At 42.0% G+C, this 24,546-nt stretch overlaps 1 protein-coding gene across 1 annotated transcript in view; it reads right to left on the reverse strand.

The window, feature by feature from the left end:
- Positions 1–1,795: 1,795 nt before the first annotated feature.
- Positions 1,796–24,546, reverse strand: part of MRPL13 (mitochondrial ribosomal protein L13) — a 40,883-nt gene continuing 18,132 nt past the window's right edge. The window contains exons 5-7 of the mRNA XM_027561705.1: positions 22,068–22,154; positions 15,329–15,450; positions 1,796–2,060 (exon numbers count right to left, since the gene is read on the reverse strand). Coding sequence (XP_027417506.1) covers positions 2,039–2,060; positions 15,329–15,450; positions 22,068–22,154 — 231 coding nt within the window. The 3' untranslated portion in view covers positions 1,796–2,038. The remainder of the gene's footprint in view (positions 2,061–15,328; positions 15,451–22,067; positions 22,155–24,546) is intronic.

Raw genomic sequence — 24,546 nt, forward strand, 5'->3', positions numbered from 1 at the left:
TCGAGTTCCCGGTCCCCTGCATGAGCTGTGAGTTTTATTTGGCTCCCTGTGTTTATGTTCTCTGAAGAAACAGAGATCTGGCTGTTAAACTCTCAAGGAACGGCAAATGGGCAGGACCGGGAAGTCTGATAGCTCCTGCTTCTGAAAGCCATTTGGTATAAAAGCCTCTACTCTGAATGCAAAATGGAGTGAGCCCCCGAGAGCAGGAGGAATTCAGTCCAACGACATATCCCTTTTAGGTCTACACGGGTCTGGAGGATTGGACAGCCCCTACGCGGCCAAATGGGCTCTCACTCAGCAAGTGAGAGTCTCAATGTTCGTATTGAATATTTAACAGTGGTCCCTTGGTATCCGTGGGCGAATGGTTCTGAGGACTCCCTGTGGATGCCAAAATCTGAAAACCCGAGTCCTTCACACTGTGGCATCAGAAGCCCTCTGCACCCGCTGGTTCTGCATCCATGGAAGTGCAGAGCTGACGCTATGACAGGCCCGTGTTTGTGGTCAGTCGTGTCCGAATCTTTGGGACCCAGTGGACTGGAGCCCACCAGGCTCCTCTGTCCACGGGGATTTCTAAACAAGAATATTGGAGCCGGTTGCCATTTTCACTTCCAGGGGATCTTCCCAACCAGGGATTGGACCTGCCGGGCATGGTTCTAGGTGCTTGAGGTACACCTGTTTTGGGGATACAGAAGCCCTCCCTGTGAAAGCTGCTCTAGCAGGAGCTGGGGGCTTTTTTCACACCCGCTCACACCCAACATCACACGTCTAAAGGAAGAGGTGGGGCTTCTTTCTGGCCCAAAAGTCTGAAACGTAACTGCCACTTCCTGGTGGCAGGTCACGGTTACTTTATTCTTGAATTTGTGATACATACGTACTGACTTTTTCTCCTCTAGTGGTGGCTAAGTCCATGGCCGCCTGAGCCGGGCTGCCTGGCTTCAAGTCCCGACGGCACCACTCAGCAGGTCTGTGACGTGGTCAGGTTTACTGCCGCCGCCTCGGGCCCATCTTTAAACGGGGAGGTAATCTTGTGTACAATATTGGTTGATGTAGGAATTAATTTTAATTTATATAAAGCAGCTGTGTTTGGTCCGTTAAAGGTGCTTAACAGCGATGCTTTATGTTTAATGTTACCTTTTCCCCCAGTGGACTTCAGCCATAGCTCACACAGTCACTCCAGCACCTGCAACCGCCAGGCGCAGGCATGCGCGTGCGGGTCGAGCCCCAGCTCCTTTCCACCCGTGACAGACGGCAGGCTCTTTGGTGCGTGTGAAGGTGTAGGGAAGACAGGTGACTTCTGCTCCCCAACGCCTGTATCAGGCTCAGTGTGTATTTGCTGCATGAGTGGGAGGAGTGGTCTGAAAGCCGCTCCTTGACTGGCTAGGGCACACCACCATAAAAACCCCAAACGCAGGGTCTTAGCTGCTGAATTTCCAGAGGAGACTTTGCTGGACACATTGATTCCAGCGGGGCAGTCGCAGCGCCCAGGACAGAGAAGAGGGGCCAACAGGAGCTTCGTGGACACACAGCGTCGCAGGTTTCGGGGCACAGACACGGAAAGCAGCAAGCTCTGTGGGACACAGAAGAAGGTGAAGCAGTGTGAAAGGAGCTCAGGCAAGCCCTGCCTTGCTGAGCTGGTGGGTTACATACAACAGTCCCTGAAAGGAGACGTGTGGAGGGCCTTGTCCCCAGGCGTCCAGAACCGGAGCTGAGCTGAGAAGACGGCGCTGACGGGCACTTGGCGACCACAGCTGCCACACCACCTGGGTCTGCTTTTCTCATTAAATGGGACACTGAACGAAGTAAGGCGCAGTTTTATTCTTATCATTTCCAACATTCAAATAGCACTATACAATAAAACAATTCTATAAAATGACATCTTACTGCAATTTCCTAATGAAGGGATACCCCTTCCCGACCTTTCCCCACAAACTTTCAGCCCCCAGAGCAGGCTTCCTTCCAGAAGGCAGCTATTGCTTCATCCTGCCCTGAGGAAGGAGTTTCAAGCACCACACCGTTATTTTCTGAAATTTTCTTCCTCCTACAGCCGATAATCCTCAGGTCTGAAAGACAAAAAACAGTGTTTATTTTTTTAACGACTTATTATTTCACTTTCTCCTGCCTGATGCAGGAAGATTATTTTTCTAATCTAAAATGAAAGTAACTGTTCACCAAGAAATATCTCCAAATATTATGTCTAAATTTTTGGTGAAAAACATTAAGGCCAAATTACTGCAAAGTAGAATAGTTCTGTGGCAATTTCCAAGTTCTTTTGAGAGTATAAATATAGGCTCCCATGTGCCCATACATGAATGTATGTACGAATAAGCCTGAATTCAATTTCCCCAAAGCCCTTTTAATAGAAAGGATTATACACAAAGATATGGACGGAGGAGCCTGGTAGGCTGCAGTCCATGGGGTCGCTAAGAGTTGGACACGACTGAGTGACTTCACTTTCCCTTTTCACTTTCATGCATTGGAGAAGGAAATGGCAACCTACTCCAGTGTTCTTGCCTGGAGAATCCCAGGGACAGGGGAAGACAGGTGGGCTGCCGTCTATGGGGTCGCACAGAGTCGGACACGACTGATGCGACTTAGCAGCAGCAGCAGCATATTCTGAATGAGCAAATACTTTATTTATATTATATCATACACTAACTTTAATTTTCAATATAATAGCAAACAAAACAACTGTGTGGACACTAGTCCTTTGGTACTTTAATCACACGTACATTTATTACATACATGTATGTATATGTACATATATGGTCTTTTACTATATACATACATAAGGTCTTTTCTTCATTTATATATTTATAGGATTAATCTTACCTGACAGTTCCTTCTAGTAGTAAAATAAAACAACATTTTCAGAGAAATATTAATTTCAAAAATGGAGAAAATGAGGGAAAGGATCTTACAAAATGTAAGAAGTGTTTGTGTCTCATTATCTTTTACAGAGTGTAGTGTATTTGTGGGTATTGGACGCCTGCGGAATTTTCAGAAGGAATTTAGTAATAAGTAAACTAAATAGATATTTCTGAAACAACTGTAAAAATATTCGATAGTTTGAGTTCCTTTAAAAGGTGAAGTCTGTTTGCCCTGAAACAACTTATCTCATCCCTTCTACATTTATAGCGTATTAAAAAAAAAGACCAGACAGCCCAGACAGGAGGAGCAGCTTCTGGTATCTAAGTAAGTGAACGACCTAACACTTAAAAACTATCCAAACATGCTTCACCATCATCATTCTGTAACAAGAAGAGAAACTGCAGCATTTTGTGGCTGTTTTTGAAATCTCTTTTCAAATGTCTTTTCATACTGAATCCAAAGTCTGGGAATTGACAACTTGATACACAATAGCTGGAAGGGGCTCCAAAACTTGCCCTTTTAGTCTTGCGGGTGTGACTCCATACAGTCCAAGCTCCCAGTCGAGAGACACCAGTGCCTTTTAAGAAACAATTTCTTCTCCCATCCAGCTGGTTCACATAATTAAAAACGGGAGGTGGTGATGCCACTGGAAGGAAAGCTAAGATTCTAACAAGGCGTCCTGACAAGGAGTTTCTACAATTCCACTCAAATTAAACGTGCTTAGCCACAGTCTGGTTGTTTCCACACCAAAAGTCAATTTATTCACAATGAGATGACGAAAGTACCTTTTGTTGGGACTTAGGAGTGAACTAGGAAGCATGTGTGAAGGCTGTGATCTGTCAGGTAAACATGCTGACTGTGACCTGAAGGAAAGGGGACTAATGAAGCTCAATTCTGTGACCCTGTGGAGACAGTGCGGAGGATGGAGATGAGGCCCGTCAGGACTCAGGCAGGTGAGAGAGGAACGGAGGTGAGGACTTAAGAAAGGGAAGGGAGAGAGCGGAGGGACCGCAGAGGAAGGAGCTGCTGCAAAAGGACACTTCAAGGGCCACTATTAATCTTCAGCTTGAAGAACACGGGAAACGGCAATGCTATCTGTTTTTCAGGAGGGGGAATACAAGCGGAAGAACAGAGTTTGAAGGGAAGGAGCCTGGTTTTGTACATGCTATCTGGACATGGCAGGCAGCCAGTAAGCAGGATTTGGAGTTTAGGAGAAACGGGGAAAGAGAAAGACATCTGAGAGGCTCTAACAGTCTATGGCCACAGCGCCTGAAGGCCTGATCTCTAGAGAGGCTCTAACACAGACTGCTATCCCACCTCCCCAGTGGAAGCATTTTCACCAGCTCTCCACTCTGTCAGATTCAAACGTCTCAGAAGTCCACACAAACCAGCCTCCGTAATGGCCCCGGGTAACTGCTCTGAGTCATTCTTCCACACCCTGTCTCTTCTGGCCCCACGACACTCCCTGCTGCTGTCCAGATAAGAACTTTCACACCACTGGACTTGGGCACTTGGTATTTTCTGCATTTGAAATATCTCTTACATTTCCCTGCCTGGTGAGTGAAGTCGCTCAGTCGTGTCTGACTCTTTGCGACCCCATGGACTGTAGCCTATCAGGCTCCTCCATCCATGGGATTTTCCAGGCAAGAGTGCTGGAGTGGATTGCTGTTTCCTTCTCCAGAGGATCTTCCAGACCCAGGAATCGAACCCAGGTTTCCCGCATTGCAGGCAGACACTTTACCGTCTGTAGACTTGACTAATCCTGCAAAACCCACCCACAAAATCACATGTTCTGGGAAACCCTACACAACTCTTCCTTTCTGAGGCAGGGCTCTTTTCCCTGAGACTGCCAGGGAACTCCATGCTTGCTTCTATTACAGTTTCTCAAACTGTGCTTGCCCTACGTAAATGAGTCAATACTGCTCTGAATGTAAACAATATTTGGTGTTTATGTAGATTAACAGTGCCGGGTGCTTAGATGCCGTGAAGTACATTAACTACCCCACAGGCACGGTCTCATGTTACCCTCCTAGCCACACAGTGAGAAAGACACTGTCGTCAACCCCACACAGCTGACCAGGCGGACCCTCAGAGGAGCTGAGGGACCGAAGGACGTGCAGCCGGCAGGGAAGGGCAGCGCCCCACTGCAGACCTCTGACCCCTGCTCGCAAGCCCCGTTCTGTTCATGTGTCCCGTCACGGAAGGCACAGTCCCGACATGATCCGTCTCATGCGTCCAGCAATTAGGACAGCACCCTGCACGCTGTGGAGGCGTTAAGACACTCGTCATTGTAGTGACCGCCTTGCAAACGTCACCGTGCTCACAAAGTCACCCTTTCCTCTTTCGGAATCTTTTGCAGGTGGTTAACTGGCTTCCGAGGTGGGGCTGGTGTCAAGAACAGTATCATGGCCAAGGGACTAAATATTTTAGATGTTAGCAGAGCTAGAAAAATCAACTTATGTAGGAGGCAATTAAAAATACTACATGGCTTCAGGAGGTACCCCCGTGGGAAGAAGGAGGTGTTGGCATTAAATGTGGTTCTGCCTTTCTCTCCACCCACACCAATGGAAGCGGGGATACACACTACGTGCTGGGCCCGCTCACTCCCTTCCACCAACAGCAGGCCCACCTGGCACGAGAACGGGAAGGGAGGGCCATGTGCCTGAGTGCATCTCCAACAGCAGCGGGCATGCGAATCACTTGCAGATTTTGATTCAGTTAAGTCTGTAAAAGGTCATGACTCTGCGTTTCTAACAAGCTCCCCTGTGGTGCAAGTCTGGTCCATGGACCTCAGACCTCCCACAGAGCTATTCCTAAGACAGAGGAGGTGACTGAAGATGCTGAAGAAGCACTATCGGTAGAAATTTCTAAAGCTATGCCGCGCCTAATAGAAAACAACACAATTCCTTATTAGCAAGAGATTTTCCCAGTTGATATATAGCACCCTTCTGGCTCTTTACCCACCAGAGGACTCGATTAATAGGCAGTTTTATGCTTTTCTGACACAACAACAGCTAACTATAAATTATGATAACATCTACAGAGGCTGGATACTAAAATTCCTTTGACATCTGTCATCAAAGAAAGATTAACTGTAGCTTTAACTGAGTGAATGTCACTGTATTAAGGTTCTTTAAATTTTTAAAACTGTATTAGTTTAAAAGCTAATGTATGTACAGCAACATTACCTTAATCAGAACTGAATTCTCAGATGTTGCTACACGTTTATCCTATTTTATGTTTAGATCTACGTACTCTCCTTTCTAGATTAAGTAATTTTTAAAAGCAAGAAATCTGGCAACTAGTATATTCCTTTTCAGCCTACAGATACTTAAATGCTGTTTGAAACTTTAATGAACTTTAATGAAATGGCTTGATCTTTTGCCAGATAGACGACAGGTAATTTAGTCTGTATTAGCCATAGTTCTTTGTTTCATTGCAAATACAATGTATGAAGTTTTGAACTAGCAGATATTTACACTGGTAACACATTTGGAAATAAGGGCTTCCCAGGTGGCTCAGTGCTACAGAATCCGGCTGCCAATGCAGGAGATGTGGGATGGATCTCTGGTCCAGAAAGATCCCCTGGAGGGGGAAATGGCAACTCATTCCAGTATTCTTGCCTGAAGAACCCCATGGACAGAGAAGCCCGCTGGATTTCAGTCCATGGAGTTGCAGAGAGTCAGACAGGACTTAGCGACTGAACAACAACAATCTGTAAATAATAACCGCTTTCATTTTACAATAGTTTAGAACCTCAGGAAAACTTTGGAGACATTTCATATGCTGTTATAAAAAGCTAAGACCTATTAATTCTTAATAGAAAGTTATTGATAGAAATAAAACTTAAATTAATGAAATTAGCATGGTCTTTTCTTTATATATGTAATACAAAGTATCCAAAATTGGGTACACCAGAGTTGCACCAAAGCAGACTGTTGAGAGAAAATTCTAGTTTAGCTAGAGGCATTAAGCAATATTTAAATAAGCAACAAAGACCAAGATATGAATCCATCACACAATGAATTAAAAGTCAATTCCTCTTTAAGGGAGGTACGAGTCCACTCATTCAAGTCTCCTTCAACCAAGATTCCTGAGCACCAGGTCCACCCTGGGCGCGGGAAACGGCCGAGCGAGACGCAGCCTGTCTTGAGAGCGCTTTTAACAGAGGGAGACACACACACACCGACCTCTGAAGAGAAAGCTCAAAGTCTGCCGTTCTCATACACGCATTTAGGGTTTACTTGGAGATTAACGAATCTTCAAAGAGTTTGCCTACGTAAGACTTTCTTAATTCATTTTCTAAAGTGTGCTAAACTTCATAGGTATTCAATGCTTTACAGCAACAACTCACTTAGAGCTTAATACTTGTCACCAGCAGAAAACTGCCTTTAAAAGCAATGTAGCTTTGCACAATAATATCACTTTTTTCGAATGAAGACACAAAGGCCTCTGGGAGCTGTAGAAAGTATCCTATGTGCTTGTGGTTGCTTGGGCATCTGAAATCATACCACAGCTCACATGGTTCCCCATTTTCTATAGCAAATCCTTTACCACACGAATCCTCATGCAAAACACTAGCTGCCACTCGCCAAGTTACATAAGCACAACACTGTCACTCGCTAAAATGAAGCAGACACATCTCAAAAATGAAGACACTCAAGTTCAGAACACAAAAATGCTAAGAAACCAACACATCTGTATTATCTTGAAACTGGGGACATTTCTATGAAGAATCTTCTGAGTTCAGGAAAAATCTTTTTGGAAATTTTAGCTTTCATTGTAAAATGGCAGAAAAAAATGCATTTGGTTTTTGAATAAAATGAAACATAAAGCTATAAAACACATGGTTTATACTGTAGTTCAAATAGAGAGACAACAGTGTTCATCCCATTACGATGAATTTATTTTCCAAAGGAAAAAGAGCATTCAAATTTCTGTTGTAAATTCATGAAACTGAGTATAACTTAGTTCAGTTCAGTTCAGTCGCTCAGTCGTGTCCGACTCTTTGCGACCCCATGAGTCGTAGCACGCCAGGCCTCCCTGTCCATCACCAACTCCCGGAGTTCACTCAGACTCACGTCCATCGAATCAGTGATGCCATCCAGCCATCTCATCCTCTGTCGTCCCCTTCTCCTCCCGCCCCCAATCCCTCCCAGCATCAGAGTCTTTTCCAATGAGTCAACTCTTCGCATGAGGTGGCCAAAGTCCTGGAGTTTCAGCTTTAGCATCATTCCTTCCAAAGAAATCCCAGGGCTGATCTCCTTTAGGATGGACTGGTTGGACCTCCTTGCAGTCCAAGGGACTCTCAAGAGTCTTCTCCAACACCACAGTTCAAAAGCATCAATTCTTCACAGAGTATAACTTAAGTGTAATAAATTTCAAAAATATTTTACTCTCCTTTAGGCTTTATATCTTTTCACTTTTAAATAATAAGTAAAATGCTTACTCCAAGAAAACAGTTAAAAGACTAGGATAAAATCTGGATAGTGGAATAATCTTAAGAGATATAAACGGTCAGGTTGACAGAGTTTTAAGTCACTTTCACTGGAAGAATGCAATTATTTAGAATAAATCATCCCAGGAAATCTGGGATCCGAGTTCATATTCCTTGAACTGAAGATGGCAGCTGTACAGGTAACAGGCAGAGCAAGCGTGCTGCCAGGCTTGTTCACCCAGACACTGCCAGCAGCCGACCAGGAAGTGCTCAGTGGGGACTCCTTTAAAACCAAGCGCACTCTCAGGCACAGTGGGCACTGCCAGGCTCGTTCACCCAGACACTGCCAGCAGCCGACCAGGAAGTGCTCAATGGGGACTCCTTTAAAACCGAGTGCACTCTCAGGCACAGTGGGCACTGCTCAGCCGTAAGAAGGACGGCGCACTGCCACCTGTAGCGACGTGGTCACGCTGCCGCCGCCGCCAAGTCACTTCAGTCGTGTCCGACTCATCATACTAAGCAGAGACAAACAGCACATGATATCACTTGTGTGTGGAATCCAAAAAATTATACAGATGAACTTATTTGCAAAATGGAAAGAGACTCACAGACCAGAAAACAAACTTATGGTTACCAAACGGGAAAAGCGGGGAGGGGTAAATTAGGTCAGGGTTCACACACACACTGCTGTGTGCCTGGTCAGTCGTGTCCACTCTTCGCGACCCGTGGACTGCAGCCTGCCAGGCTCCTTGTCCATGGGGTTCTCCAGGCAAGAACACTGGAGTGGGTGGCCATGCCCTCCTCCAGGAGATCTTCCCGACCCAGGGACTGAACCCTGGTCTCCCGCATTGCAGGCAGATTCTTTACCAGCTGAGCCACAGGGAAGCCCATACACACAGTTATATATAAAACAGATAATCAACAAGGACCTACTGTACAGCACAGGGAACTTGACTCAATGCTCTGTAATAACCTATGTGGGGAAAGAATCTGAACAAGAATAGGCGTGTGTGTGTAACTGGATCACTGTGCTGTACATCTGAAACTAACACAGCACGTAAATGAAGCATGCTCCAATATAAAAAAAGACCGTCTGACTTCTTTAAAACGCAAATTGTTTTCAATAAAAATGAATAGGAATTATTGTTGCACTCAACTGTCACTTTTAAGTCAGAGCTCTATTGGCTAGGGAATATAAATGATTTGGTTTTGGTTTCTTACACAGAGACTGCTTTTTATTTTAGCAACCAGTCCTAATGTGTTCCTATCCAAAAGAACAGTATAGTTTAGAAGGCTTGATTTGAGCAAAGTTCAGGACTGGAAATGCTGAGGTCTATGGTTTAGGCCAGTGCTGAGCTGGTTGAAATGATGGAAAAGCTGGAACGTAAACTTGCTCCCCGAGTCCAGCCAATAACTTCTGACTGTGAAGTGCAGCAAAATTAAGTTAAATCTTGCAGGAAAATGCCACATGACTAGACTAGCGTACAATTATGGAAAATCTTGAAGATGCCCAGATCCCAGTTCTTTATGGGTTTTGAAAAGGTAAAACTCCTCTCCACTGTCTTGAATTAAGTCTCTGACCTGAAGCACATTTTTAGAAAGCCATAGGTGAAATTACTGCTATTTTTTAAGGGGCAGATTTGGGGGATGAACAGCTTCCACACAGAAGGGCGAGCAGAAAGCTCATGCCCCGGCCTCCTCCAGGCTGCGTACTGCCTGGACGGGATGCTCACCAGGCCCCTCTGCTGTGCTTCCACTCCTGGCTCTGTCTTCTTTTCTACAGAGCTGTACAGGTGAACCGTGACACTGCCTAAGTCTAACCCTGCTTCCAGCAAGGACGACTGCAGGGCCCGGCACCCTCGCAGCCTCCCCCGGCCCAGGCCCACTTCTAAGGGCGCTCTGTGGGCAGTGTCAGACCAGGGGCTGGGTTCTCATCCCACAGGCTGTCTTCAAGCATTCACAAAGGCTGAGACTTTCCACACTTAGCTTCTCTGCAAAGGTGGGGGCTATGCTTAAAATAAAGCATTACGGATTTAACGGGTGAGGAGTAAAAAAACACATTTCTTTTTTGGTTTTGTTTCATCATTCTGTGGATACTGTGAAGCAATTCAAGTTGAAATTTTCCTTACACCTAGTTTTTTCCAAAGAAAAGCTCCCCTACAGAATTTTGAAAAACTGAAAATTAAAAAAGTTTCAAATGAAACAAGTTTTATTTTTACCCTACATAATGAAAAATTTCCATTACAGTGACAGCATTATAATTTCCATGATTGTTGTGGTTTTGTAACGTTGGCAAAACCTCAATGATCCTGGAAATAATTATTGACAGAATTAAAATAAGCTGACCGTTTGAAAGCTACGAACTCAGGCAACTGAACTGTGAGAAGAGATAGTGCTATTTTCTCTCTGAGAAACAAGGTCTAAGTGCATACCCTATGATCACCATGTTCATATGGCGAATGCGTAAGGAAATGCCAAATAAAACTTTATAACACACTCTGACCTAACTTTCTCTGACACAGTTTTTATATCCATGAGATGTAAAAAATACTAATACACCAAGGATACACACTAATTTAACTGAGGCGCATGGATGATACTTCTCATCTGAGAAAATGGCTTTAGTCACACAACATATTTAGCGTTTCCTCATAAACATCAGTTTCTTTCTGTCTTGTATACCATTTTTTAAAAAAAATAAACAACCAGCATAAGAAAATCTAGAGTATGCTGAAGTTAGCCCTGAGGGAATGTAACTTTTTAAGTGATTTAAAATGATTAGCTATTCAATTAAGATTAATACAATTTTGTTAGTCACCTACTGGGTGACTTGGTTTCAAGGTCATTCAAAGCTTAGTCTGACAACTGTTATTGCTGCTCAAAAGATTTTCATCTCTAACAGAAAAGCTAAAGAGCTTACACTGAACCAAAAGCTAATGATAGCTTCAATTATGAAATGTACCTTTTTATACTATAAATGTGTTTGGTTTTATTGCTAGGGAAACAGAAACCAGAGCAAGCTATTTTCATGTCTATTTATTTATGGTGCAATCTAGGGACATTCGTCTCAGTCAAGTCTCTACAGGTTACCTGTCATATCTATCTTGAATAATTTCCAATTACTACATTCCAAAGGAAGATTATACTCTTGCCTTAGCTATTTGGGGTGGAACAAAAGAATATTTTAAGTTGGTTCCTTCTCTAAAAGGAGAAAAAAATTTTTTTCTCATAAAAGCCAATCTATTAGTAATGGGGAATGCCATTTTTAAGGACGGCATGGTGTGTCAAATATTTTAATTGTGATCCTAATATATATCCTATTTTATACTTGAACTTTATTAAGCAGTAAACAACTAAAACAGCACAGTCCATTAAAGTAGTCACTAGCCACATGAGGGGCTTCCCTGGTGGCTCAGTGGTCAAGAACCCGCCTGCAATGCAGGAGACATGGGCTCATGTCTTCCCCTGGATGGGGAAGGTCCCCTGGAGAAGGAGGTGGCAACCCCCTCCAGTGTTCTCGCCTGGGAAATCCCATGGACAGAGGAGCCTGGTGGGCTACAGTCCACGGGGTCACAAAAGAGACACGACTTAGCGACTGAACAACAAGCCACATGAAGCTACTAAAACTTAAGTCAAATTACATACGTAAACTTGAAAATTCAATTCTGAGATACACTAGCCACAATGTAAGCGTTCAAGAGTCACAGAAGCCAGCAGCTACTGTACTAGATCAGCTATGCATCAACGTGAAAAGTCTGTCAGACGGCCCTGACCTAAAGGAGCATCTGTTTCTTAGGCAATACGTTTTTGGTTGATACAAAGATGTATATATACATTTTTCCTGGTCATATGCATTCCATGACTTAAAAAAAAAAAATTAGACTTGGTGTCAGCTCTAATACTCAGAAGAATAAAATGTTGAACAATTTAATGGCTAGTGTACCTGTAATTGCAGTAAGTGTATACTCATATAAGTTAACAGATACTGTGTGGTAGTGGTGAGGAAAGATCAACTTTATTAAAGCTCACAGGAAAGCCTGGTGTCTGATGTGTATTCCTGCCACAGGGAAACCTGAATGGAAAGAAGGGGCAGGAAAATCCATTCCCAGAATAATACCTCAAACGTGGATCAGGCAGCTCCAAGTTTCACTAAAAGTCTCCTTAAAATAATTCTAGAAAAGCCCTTTCTACTTCCCTTAATATAAAGAAGGCACTCAGTCAGCTTCTAGCTTGTTTTAAATGAGCCAGGAACATTTAGCAATAAAACAGGCAGTTTGATCAGTGCTCTTTCAACATTGACTATAATTTGTTGTGGATGGTTATTACACCATTATGCTGGTGTAACTCACTTAGCACATACTTTAGAACATGAACGACACGCATGGCCACAAGCATAACGTGTGTGTGGTCACGCAACTAAAGACCACCTTTGGCGTGTCCAGGCTCTAAAAAAAGACCTGTTTCCCATCTCGGCAAGAATTATGACAGGGTTTCTGTAAGAAAATCAGGTATGAGATATTTAGATTTACAGAATAAAACTGGTATCATATCTTAAAGCCACTGAAGATCATGCTTGTGGGGAAAAAAAATCGTGTAATCGGGAAAAGGTACAGCGATACCGTATTTCGCGCAAAATCATGATTCCCCGAGTTTGTAAAACATACAAACACACATACACAGCACAAAAACTAACACAGAAACAGGAAGCGAGCACACCAAAACGTTAAGTGTGGCGACATTGTTTACCTACGTTTATATCTTATTTTTATTTTCTGCAATGAACATTTAGTAAAACCCCCAAATTAAAGCACTTTTTCAACTGGGTGCCTGAGTCTGCTTTTTCCAGAGTTATTACGTTTGAAGTAAATGTTGTCTATGTTACATGCAGTCTATTTTATTGTGAATTTTTAGTAAATAAAAGGTTTCAGACTGGTAAATTTAAGCTAATAAATGATTTCTAGAAGTTAAGGATTAATTTAAATTCCACATCTCCTTTAAAGAACTTTTAAAAATGTTAACATCTTCCTAGAAGAACGTTCTGTGTTTACGTGGGCTGAGTTTAACGATAAATGTAACTTCTACGTAGTCTAACTAGGAAAAGGTAGGTTGGATACGTCTTCAGTAAATGACCATGCAAATCTCTAAGAACAACTTAAAATGATTTGTCCTAAAATGTAAATTTCATGAAAGTATCAATAGCTTCATATCTTATAAAGATTATTTTTACCTCATTTATAAAACCTGATAAAAAAGATACTCTATTTCTTCATTCATTCATTCATTCATTCATTATTTGCTGAGTGCCTACCTGATGAGTCACTGTGATCAGTGCTAACCAGACAACATATGTTTAACTGCATGAGATTAAATACAGTAAAATAATTTATTCTTTTATAACAAGACCCTATGTAGGTGGCCTAACCCAGCTCAAGGATTACAGGGAAGAAGGTGCGTTTACCAGGCTTCATCGTGTGTATCCCTTTGGCACCTATCACACTTACAGCGCATGGCATAACTCAACAGCAGTCCGTAGACTGAGTGACGTGAGTACCGTAGTGGCAGCCCCTCCAATGCGTGTCCTGCTTACTGCAGCCTCTCGCACAGCAGAGAGTGCTCATACTATTTGTTGCAAAAGACAATGAAAGTTTGTTTTTGTGGAAAGAACACAGGACTGGAATTAGTTTCAAATTCAGGCTGTACTACAATCAGCCAAACCTCTGACTCAGTCTTAAAAACAGGAAGGACACATTTCTCTTACTGGCGAGAGAATTACATATGGCGTATGTAAACCATCTAGCAGAGTGCTGGGCGATTTGAAAGTACTAATATAAATGATCACTAATAATACTATTTTGCTCATTATTTGCAGACTTAATAAAGGTGAACCTTGAAATAAGTCAGCAAAGTCAAAAACATTTAAAATAGAATACTCTAAAGACTTGTACTCTAAATACTCTAAAGACTTGCCGAAGAATTGATGCTTTTGAACTGTGGTGTTGGAGAAGACTCTTGAGAGTCCCTTGGACTGCAAGGAGATCCAACCAGTCCACTCTGAAGGAGATCAGCCCTGGGATTTCTTTGGAAGGAATGATGCTAAAGCTGAAACTCCAGTACTTTGGCCACCTCATGCGAAGAGTTGACTCATTGGAAAAAGACTCTGATGCTGGGAGGGATTGGGGGCAAGAGGAGAAGGGGACGACAGAGGATGAGATGGCTGGATGGCATCACTGACTCGATGGACGTGAGTCTAGGTGAACTCCAGGAGATGGTGATGGACAGGGAGGCCTGGCGTGCTGCGATTCATGGGGTCACAAAGAGTCGGACACAACTGAGCGACTGAACTGAACTGATAGCAGAAAGTCGTGGAAGAGCTAAATGGCATAAAAGGGGTGCCAGTTCTGTACAGTCTGTTACTGAGAGCCCAGCACTGTGAAGGGAGAAGAACGTAAGCTGAGGAGGTGACGAAGAGCCTGGCAGGCCAGGCAAAGCCGCCTAGAAACAGCGAGATGGGAGTCGTGTGTGACCTAAGCAGGCTTCTGGCCACAGGCGGAAGATACTGCACAGGGGAGGGGAGCAGTGTTTCTTCTTTTACTCCTCTACTTGGACAGACTGTGAAAGCGTCCAGAACAGATGACTCTCATTGGATCTCATTCTTGGCTTAGTGAAGCAATCCCGAAAATGCAGAATTACTCGGTTTTAGGTAAAGACAATTCATTTATCATTCCAAGAGACTATAATCAATCCAAGTTATGTTATTCCAAACAAAATATCTGATAATTTATAGGCCCCTATGAACATCCTTGCACTTACCTAGCAAAGTCTTAGGACTTTGAGACTTCTGGTTCTACCACCTACAGCTAGAGTTTATTTGTAGGGAAAAGCCGCAAAAAGTATCCAAGGGAGTGAAAAAAGTTCGTACTTCCCACCTTCAAGGACCTTATCATTTGGATAGGCAAATAGGAAACACTGAACTCAGGTTGAAAAGACAATAAAAACAAAGACGGGAAGGAAAAGAAGACTTACGGAGACCAAACTCTTGGGAAAGCCTCTATTTCTTCTTGTGTGTACTCATCTAGACGTCTGGGCACTTTTCGTGGTTGAGGAAGCTCTTCTGTTAAATTCTTAAGAATATCTTCTGGTATATCCTAGATCAAACAAAAATTTAGGCTTACTTTCTTCAAATCCATTCTTAGTAATTAGCAATTCTCGTGTGTAAGTGTGTTAGTCCCTTAGTTGTGTCTGCCTCTTTGCAATCCCATGGACTGTAGCCGCCAGGCTCCTCTGTCCATGGCGTTCTCCAGGCAAGAATACTGGAGTGGGTAGACGTTCTCTTCTCAAGGGGATCTTCCTGACCCAGGGATCAAACCTGAGTCCCCTGTATTGCAGGCAGATGCTTTATCCTCTGAGCCACCAGGGAAGCCCTTAGTAATTCTTAGTAAGTATTAAGAAATAATAAATAGAAGAATGTTTACAATAACACATTTTATATTTTAATCTTGACAAACATTTCTAATGATGAATCAGACATCTTCAATTTTGACAAGTATCTGGTCACTAAATTCTACTTTTTCTGAATATTGTTTAATTTTTTCCTCCTCCTTTCAACAGCAAAAAAAGCACTGCCCTGGATCCTTCTCATAATGTTTCATCTGATGACTGTTTGTACAAGGTCTGTTGCTTCCAGTGCCACAACCTTTTTCAATTTATGCTTCATGTTTTTGCCAAAAAAACCTTTCAAAAATGAAAATCTGCTGGATCCTTGAGTCATTTAGCCAGCAAGCATTTACTGAACTCCTTCTATGAACCAGAAATTGTGCTAGGGGATGATATAGAAAGAAAAATCTAAAGATCATGGTTCTAAAGGCTTCCCATTTTTAAGAAGTTACTCCTTGGTTAAGAATCTCTCCGGACGCAGCTCTAACTACCGGGCCACACCAGTGTGCTCACTCCCAGCCCCTCCAAGGCTCCTTGTCCACAAGGGCCAGTGCTCCTGAGCAAGCCCTCCCAGCGCTGGTCCACGCTGAAAGCCCCGTGCCTTTACTCAGGGCGCCTTCCAGAGCTGATTCCCGCTGGGCATACTGCCGAGGCTTCAGAAAAATGAAAGGAAAGGTAAGATGTGAAAAAGTCTGAACCTGAGTAAACGAAAAGCAGACTAAAGAGTAAAGCACATATTTGAGAGGCATCTTGAGAGAACTGCACTAAATAAGGGGAATGATAAAATGAAGAGAATGGATAACCGAAAGAACTGACATTTATATTGCGCTCCTGGAACAGAAGTGAGGCAAAGGAATCATACTGTGGATCTGGATGATAGGTTAATTCAGGAGAGTCTACTGAAGGAACAATAAGATATCAATACTTAGTGTCCTGTGGGCATTTCCACAGGGACTGCAGATATAATTACCTCTTTTCAGTTTTAGTGTGTTCCTAACTCTTGAGGAATCTGTATGCAGGTCAGGAAGCAACAGTTAGAACTGGACATGGAACAACAGACTGGTTCCAAATAGGAAAAGGAGTACGTCAAGGCTGTATATTGTCACCCTGTTTATTTAACTTGTATGCAGAGTACATCATGAGAAACACTGGGCTGGAAGAAGCACAAGCTGGAATCAAGATTGCCGGGAGAAACATCAATAACCTCAGATATGCAGATGACACCACCCTTATGGCAGAAAGTGAAGAGGAACTAAAAAGCCTCTTGATGAAGGTGAAAGTGGAGAGTGAAAAAGTTGGCTTAAAGCTCAACATTCAGAAAACGAAGATCATGGCATCCGGTCCCATCACTTCATGGGAAATAGATGGAGAAACAGTGGAAACAGTGTCAGACTTTATTTTTCTGGGCTCCAAAATCACTGCAGATTGTGACTGCAGCCATGAAATTAAAAGACGCTTACTCCTTGGAAGGAAAGTTATGACCAACCTAGATAGCATATTCAAAAGCAGAGACATTACTTTGCCAACAAAAGTTCGTCTAGTCAAGGCTATGGTTTTTCCAGTGGTCATGTATGGATGTGAGAGTTGGACTGTGAAGAAGGCTGAGCGCCGAAGAATTGATGCTTTTGAACTGTGGTGTTGGAGAGTCCCTTGGACTGCAAGGAGATCCAACCAGTCCATTCCAAAGGAGATCAGCCCTGGGATTTCTTTGGAAGGAATGATGCTAAAGCTAAAACTCCAGGACTTTGGCCACCTCATGTGAAGAGTTGACTCATTGGAAAAGACTCTGATGCTGGGAGGGATTGGGGGCAGGAGGAGAAGGGGAGGACAGAGGATGAGATGGCTGGATGGCATCACTGACTCGGACATGAGTCTCAGTGAACTCTGGGAGTGGGTGATGGACAGGGAGGCCTGGAGTGCTGCGATTCATGGGGCTGCAAAGAGTCGGACACGACTGAGTGACTGATCTGATCTGAACCATTCTCAAAACACAGGATGATTACACATTGTCTGCAGAGAGCAATAGTGTAATTGGGAATCAAATGTCTAGGCAAGCACATGGCATCAAACAAGTTACTCGTTTGCCTTAAGAATCAAAATACAATTTAAAAATAGTTTCAAAGAATCACAGAGCTCTTACACTATAAGCTGATTCTAAAACCCAACACGCCAAAAATTTAAAGATTTTTTTTTTAAACTTAAAATGACTTTAAAATTATGGTTTGGATAGGCTGGGTCACTATCAACATATATAAAGCCACAATAAACATTACTCACAATTGTTTCTTCACTCAAAAGCATTTGAAAAACATTGAACTTTCCTTCCCCAGCATATTCAAATACACAAGTGTAAGCACACAGAACCAGAATGAGCAGAGGATGCCCAGGCACATTAAATATTGTTAATTACTCCTTTATCTTTACTTACTAAGGAAATCTATCTGCCAGTTTGGTATTCATGAAAATGTATGAATATTTCACACTTCTTTGGAAAACTATTTAAAAAAATCCTTAGATCACATTTGCAAAGACAATTTTAACACTGACAACTGCTCACTCAGTATAGAGAATTTAGAACCTAGTGGGTTTCTGGTAAGTGTTTGCTGGACTGAATAGAATTTTGACTGAAATGAGCTTACCAAATTTCACCACTATTAAGGAATCCACTGAAAGAATGGACACAAATCAGTGCACAGTTAGGGATGGAGATGCTGAGCGAAGTGGAACCAGAAAGGCGGGCAAGTGCTCCTTTAACGCACGCAGGGAAGGGAGCCCTCACAGGCTAACTGAGGGTGTTTATCAGAGTTTCTCTTTCTGTGATGATGCCTTCTGCAGAGTGGGTGGTTAGCCGAAGAGGGAAATAAGGAAAAGAATAAAAACAGAAAACAGAAGCACGGGGGCGGGGGGGAGGTGATCATTCACTCTTTCACAGGTTTACCTCTTCATGCTTTTGTCTGTTTCCTGGCCATGCCTCGCAGCCAGCAGGATCTCAGTTCCCCACCCGGGGATCGATCTGGGACTCTGGGCTCTGGAGCTGAGCTCTCGAACCCAGGCTCTGGGCAGTGGAAGCAGAGTCCTAACCTCCAGGGTGCCAGGGGAGTCCCAGTTTATGCAATTTTTAAGAGAATTTCTAATCTACAGAAAAGTTGTGAAAATGAGTGAACTCATGAAGCCTTCACATAAATTCACTAATTGATAAAATGTAACACGATTGCTTTCTATCTATTCATAAGCACATATACACCAAACACTCTTTGACTGTACCATTTGAGAGTTGTCTGCCAATATTTCATCCCTAAATATTTCAGCATATATATCTTCTAAATATAAGAATTGTTTCTGACGTAACCACATTACAAATTCATGTTCAGGAAAACTAACATTGATGAAACATCTTGAAACCTGATATACAGTGTGTGTATACACACACACACACACACAGTGTATGTTCAAATTTACCAAAGTGGTCTAATAAAGTCTTATGTAGCTTTCTTTTTCTACTCAAAGGTCAAGTGTCACATGCTACAGCTATTATGTTATTATGTTGTTTAATGTACATAATGCGCCCTTTAGCTCCCTTTGATTGGAAGGCCTCCTTAGGAAATTGATTTTGAAGCGGCCAGTCCAACTATGCTGCAGAATGCCCTCTTTCCTTTGGATCTGTAGAACTGTGTCCTCATGATCAGATGCAGGATGAACATTTCTGGCAGGACACTACATAGCTTATGTTGGGTCTTCAGTGCCTCATTCGAAGCAGGAGGCGTACAACATCAGTTTATCCCATATTGATGATAAATTTAATGTCTTGGTTACAGGTGGTGGTTGACCAGATGGCTTTACCATAGAAGAATCTTTTCCCTTTTTAAATAGTTCTCTGTGGCATGTTTTGAAACTCTGTGAATATCCTGTTCTACAACGTTTAACTCAATGGGTATACGATACACTGATGATGGTGGCTTTTCTAATTCAGTATTATTTTCTACATGGTTTAGATGACATTCTTCTCTAAAGAAGAGCTCTTCCTTCTTGAAAAAGGAGAAGGGAAATTATAATAAGTTAAAAATAATTTTTGGACTGTCACTGTGGGCTCATAGATTTCTGTTTTCTACTCCAAGTACTCCATCATTCTGCTCCTTCATTTCGAGGCTCACAGAGCCCCGTGTATGTTCAGCAGGCACCACTTCAAGTTGCCTCCCATGTGCTGATATTTCTCATCGGTCTTTGAACACTGTCTTACTTTGTTACTTATTATTTTGCTATTATAAACAATGCAGAAATAATAATCTTGTGCATGTGTGTACTCCAAAATAAACTTTTTTTGTTCCAGACCTAGAATCAACCACTTCTCTAAGAATCACATTCCTTTTAATATGGAATAGCACTTAGAAAACACAGTCTGACAACTAGTTCTGCTTACTTCTATTGGTACTGGCATTTTATTTTTTTAATATATAAAATCTTAACATGATTAAAAAAAATCTAAACAGCTGTAATAATCTAGAAGGCTTTTTTGCAGAAGCTCCTTCTCTTTCCTCCCCATCCTTCCCTGTGTTGATCTAGTGAGTGACCAACTGCATGTCCTTGTTTGTTCTTCCTGTGTCTTTATGCAAAAAGATATATGTGTGTGTGTGTAAACATACACATGTATAAACGCATGTAAAAGGTAGTATGCCACCTATATTCTTTTCCATCTTGCTTTTTTTCACTTAATAATGTATCTTGGAAAGCATTACTTATCAAGTCACAATGGTATCTGTCATTCCTTTTTGTATAATTGCACAGTACTCAACTGAATAGATATAGCATAATTTAGCCAATTTCCTATGCATAAGCATTTGTTTATTTCCATTACTATTACAGGTAATATGGAAACAGTAATCTTGTGTATGTGCATCTTCAGGGTAGCCTGCTGTAAACGAGGCTGCTAGACCAAGCACGAACCTCCTTACGTATGTCTTTGTGTTAACTGTCACCTCGTTCCCTGGATTCCTCGTGGGTTGCACCACTTTGTACTGCTACCCGCAGCGTCTGAGTGCCCGTTTCCTCGTGGCCATGACAGTAAAATGTGTTGTCAAGTTTTTGAAAATTTAGCAATCCCTTTTTGGGGAAATGGGCTCATTTATTTTATAGACTGAAATCATTTAAGTAATTTACCCCAAAACCTATCTAACTTGATAACTGGGAAAAATGACATTACTGTTTTCTTTGTCCCTTGTAGAAATCATGGTTGCTAAAAATATGTGAAAGTACAATCAGAAACAGTTTTAAAATTCTTTTAATTTCATGCCCAGGGTCATTTATCCTTACATGATGATACTACTCCCATGCTTGTTACCTCAGAGGTAAAGTGAACAGGGGGAAATTATTCTACTCATTCATGGAAAGCAAAGCTAATAATTAGCCACTTTGGTAAAAGTCTGAATAATTTACTTATGCATTATTTAAGCTAACAATAGAACATACAAGTGCCTTGAATAGCTGATAGAACTTGATATTCTGGAATGAATTCTATATTATTCTTTTACTTGGAACTATAAGGACAATTATAACCCGTAATATTGATACCAACTAGTAGTACTTACTATGTTCCAGGGCCTGGTCTAAGTACCTAAAAAATGTTGTTTCATCTAATTCTTACAGCAATCTTAGGATGCAGGTACAATTACTACACCCATTTCACAGATGAGAAGACAGATAATAATGGCCACAAAGTCAGTAAATGGTGGGACAAGTATTCAAACCCAGGCAGTCTGATTCTAGAGCCTGGACGCAACTACTTTATATAGAACTTCTAGTGTTTATATTATACTAGAGAGAAAAGCTAAGTATTCATACCAGTATAATAGTTATGAATAAAACTGTCTTTTCATTTTCAAGTTCTTTTTAGCTGAACAAATTCTGAGTAGGAATAAGTATTCTGAAGTTATATCATGGGAGATAATTAGCAATCAAAGCCAAGCTATTAATCTATGATTCATAGAAGCTATACAGGTCACAAAAAAGTAAAGTGAATTCATACTTTTTTGTAGTTCATGAAATTACCTATGAGTACCCTCAAATAAACAGGGGCTCTAATTATAGTTCCTTGTTCTAAAAAAAGTAGCTATTAAAATGAAAATATGGATCTTACAGACTTTTGATTTTTAGTTCAATGATGGTTCACTTTATGATTTAAATCAGAAGCAATTGTTTTTGTAGTGTATTCACTATAAAATGCAAAAAAATATTTCAAAAGTCGACATAAAATTACTGAAAACAAATACAACAATTATTTTAAAATGAGAAAATATTTAATTAAAAATTTAATAAAGGATCTTCGAGGACTTACTTCATCTGGGAAAAGGTGCAACCTCTGCATCAGAGTTCTTCTGTGAAGGTTTTTTGGCAGCATGCCATAAATAGCTAGTTTTACAATCTGAAAAACAGATACATGGAGCACTCAGTAAGAAACATGTGATGGGAATATAAACACAGTAAGAGATAGTGATGAAAAGCAGTGGGCTAAGACTTGATATGAATATGAAAGGAACAAAACTGAGACGTAAGCAGATATGTGGCAGCAATAAAAAAGAACTTTTATTATTTTGTACATTACCATCTTTTAAATGTTTATCTGTATTTAGAAAAAGGAAAAAAAAAGGAAGACATTAAGAAAACCTGTGTATGTGTTGATTTTAGATGGAATAAGAAGAAATTCTCTGAGCTTATACAAGAACCTGTGGCCCAAATAATCTATTACATACAGGTTACAGCAGATCCTAGTGAGGTTTAATCCCGCTTCCGAGGTGGGTGATCAGGAGACTGCCAGTGAGTGAACTAAGCCTGACCATACCATCATGAGGCTGACTCTGTAAGTCACAAATCTAGAATGAAGGTAGTGGTGAGCATTCACTGAAAACTCACCACTTGTACAGGGGTCACTGCATTAGATTTGTTATCTTGTTTATGTTACTAAGTTCCATTTCATAGACGAGGAAACAAATTCAGTGAGGTTACAGAACCCACCCTAATTTCCTGTATCTAATAAATGGTACTGGAATTCAAACCAGGTAGGCCTACTCCCAGGACAGACACATACCACATGCAAAGACACCTAACAATGCGTTCCTGTCACTTATCAGGAAGACCCTTCACCCTGTCACACCCGTTGCCAAGAGGGCAAACTAAGCTTCCTAGGATTTGCTTTTCTGCCTGTTAAGGTCAGCCCCACAGTTTATCTGCTATTTAAGCCCTCTTTCAGGCTGTGCCGGGTCTCTGTCGCTGCACTCGCGCTCGCTGCAGCTGAGACGAGCAGGGGCTGCTCTGCCTGCGGTGCTGGCTCCTCCTGGTGCAGAGCGCGGGCTCTAGGGCCTGCGGGCTCTGCAGCCGTGGCGCACGGGCTAAGCTGCCCCACGGCACGTGGGGTCTCCCCGCCCAGCGGTGGAACCCGAGGCCCCCGCGCTGGCAGGCGGACTCGGAAACACGAGCCCAGCAGGGGAGTTCGAGGCGTCCTCAGCGCTGTCCTGAGTGTGGCTCTGCGTGTGTGTCAAAAGAAAGTCACGCAGCGTCAGCCTGCGCTCTATGCTCTCCCGTGGGCCTCCTGGCATGTAGTGTGCACAGACACACTGCGTGAGCCGTGTGGAACGACTGACGTACATCTGGAGAGGCAAGCTGATTGTCTTCATCCGCGCTCATATTTCAAGGCTATAATGTGGCATGTAGTACACTAACCCTCTGAGACAGCACATGTTACAATGGGACTGCACTGTGGAGGATTTCCTTATCCTTTTATCTTCTCATCAAATCAGACCACAAAACCTCAATATGTACAAATACTAACGCCACCCCACGCATATTTTCCATCTATTTTCTTGTTAGTGCTGTTAAGGCTTTATATTCTAGGGACTTTATGTTGTTAAAACTAAAAGCAATTAAAAATTCAGTCCTGAATTACATAAGCCGCATTTCAAGTGGTCGACCTGCGACTAGTGGTTACTGTATTTGACAAAGAACGTCTTCATCAGAGCAGAAACTTCTATTGGGTAGCACTGATGTCAGTCTTTAAAATTTTTAGTGTCTTAAAAGTCTTTAGTAGAAAGCGACGATGTTAAGACTACTTAGCATCCTGTCTGGATTAGCAAGTCATTCTATCTTCTGAACATCATCCTAACAGCCAGTTTATTACATCAGCAGGGTTTCTTGGTATTTGGTTTTCATGTTCTTAAAATAATTAGTTTTATTTACTTGAATAAACAAATTGGTATTTTTAAAATGCACCTTAGTTAAAAAATGCAAACATAACAATCAAATTAGAGAAAGCTGTAAAGTATGAAAAGGTTACAAGCTGCCAGGTGAGGGAAAAAGATGACAGACACACACACACACCTGCCCAAAACACAAGCGTGACACAACGTGAACAGGCGTCGAGCAATTCTAGCCCCACGGACAGAAGCACGAACTCCGAGGAGTTCAGAAAGTGAGGCAGACAGAACGAGGCAGGGTTATGAACATTCAAGACCCTCCTAACTGAGTCTGAACCCAGGGCATGTGACGCCTGTTTCACAAAACACATCTTTGTAAGCTATAGGAGAGGGAATGGATATGAGAAAGGAACCGTATTAGAAAAAAAGGCAAGAACACAGAAGCTCTTAAGGAAACTAAACTGCATGACAGATGAAGAAAGGACATAAATAAAGGGCTGGATCAATACACATATTTGAGTTTAGAGTTAAAGATCTGCTATGTAATTACAAAAAGATATGGAAAAATATTTTAAAGCCTACTATTTAAATCAATGTACTTAATTAAAAGTCGTGTCTGACTCTGCG

Source organism: Bos indicus x Bos taurus, chromosome 14 (assembly GCF_003369695.1).
Source record: "Bos indicus x Bos taurus breed Angus x Brahman F1 hybrid chromosome 14, Bos_hybrid_MaternalHap_v2.0, whole genome shotgun sequence".
NCBI lineage: Eukaryota > Metazoa > Chordata > Mammalia > Artiodactyla > Bovidae > Bos > Bos indicus x Bos taurus.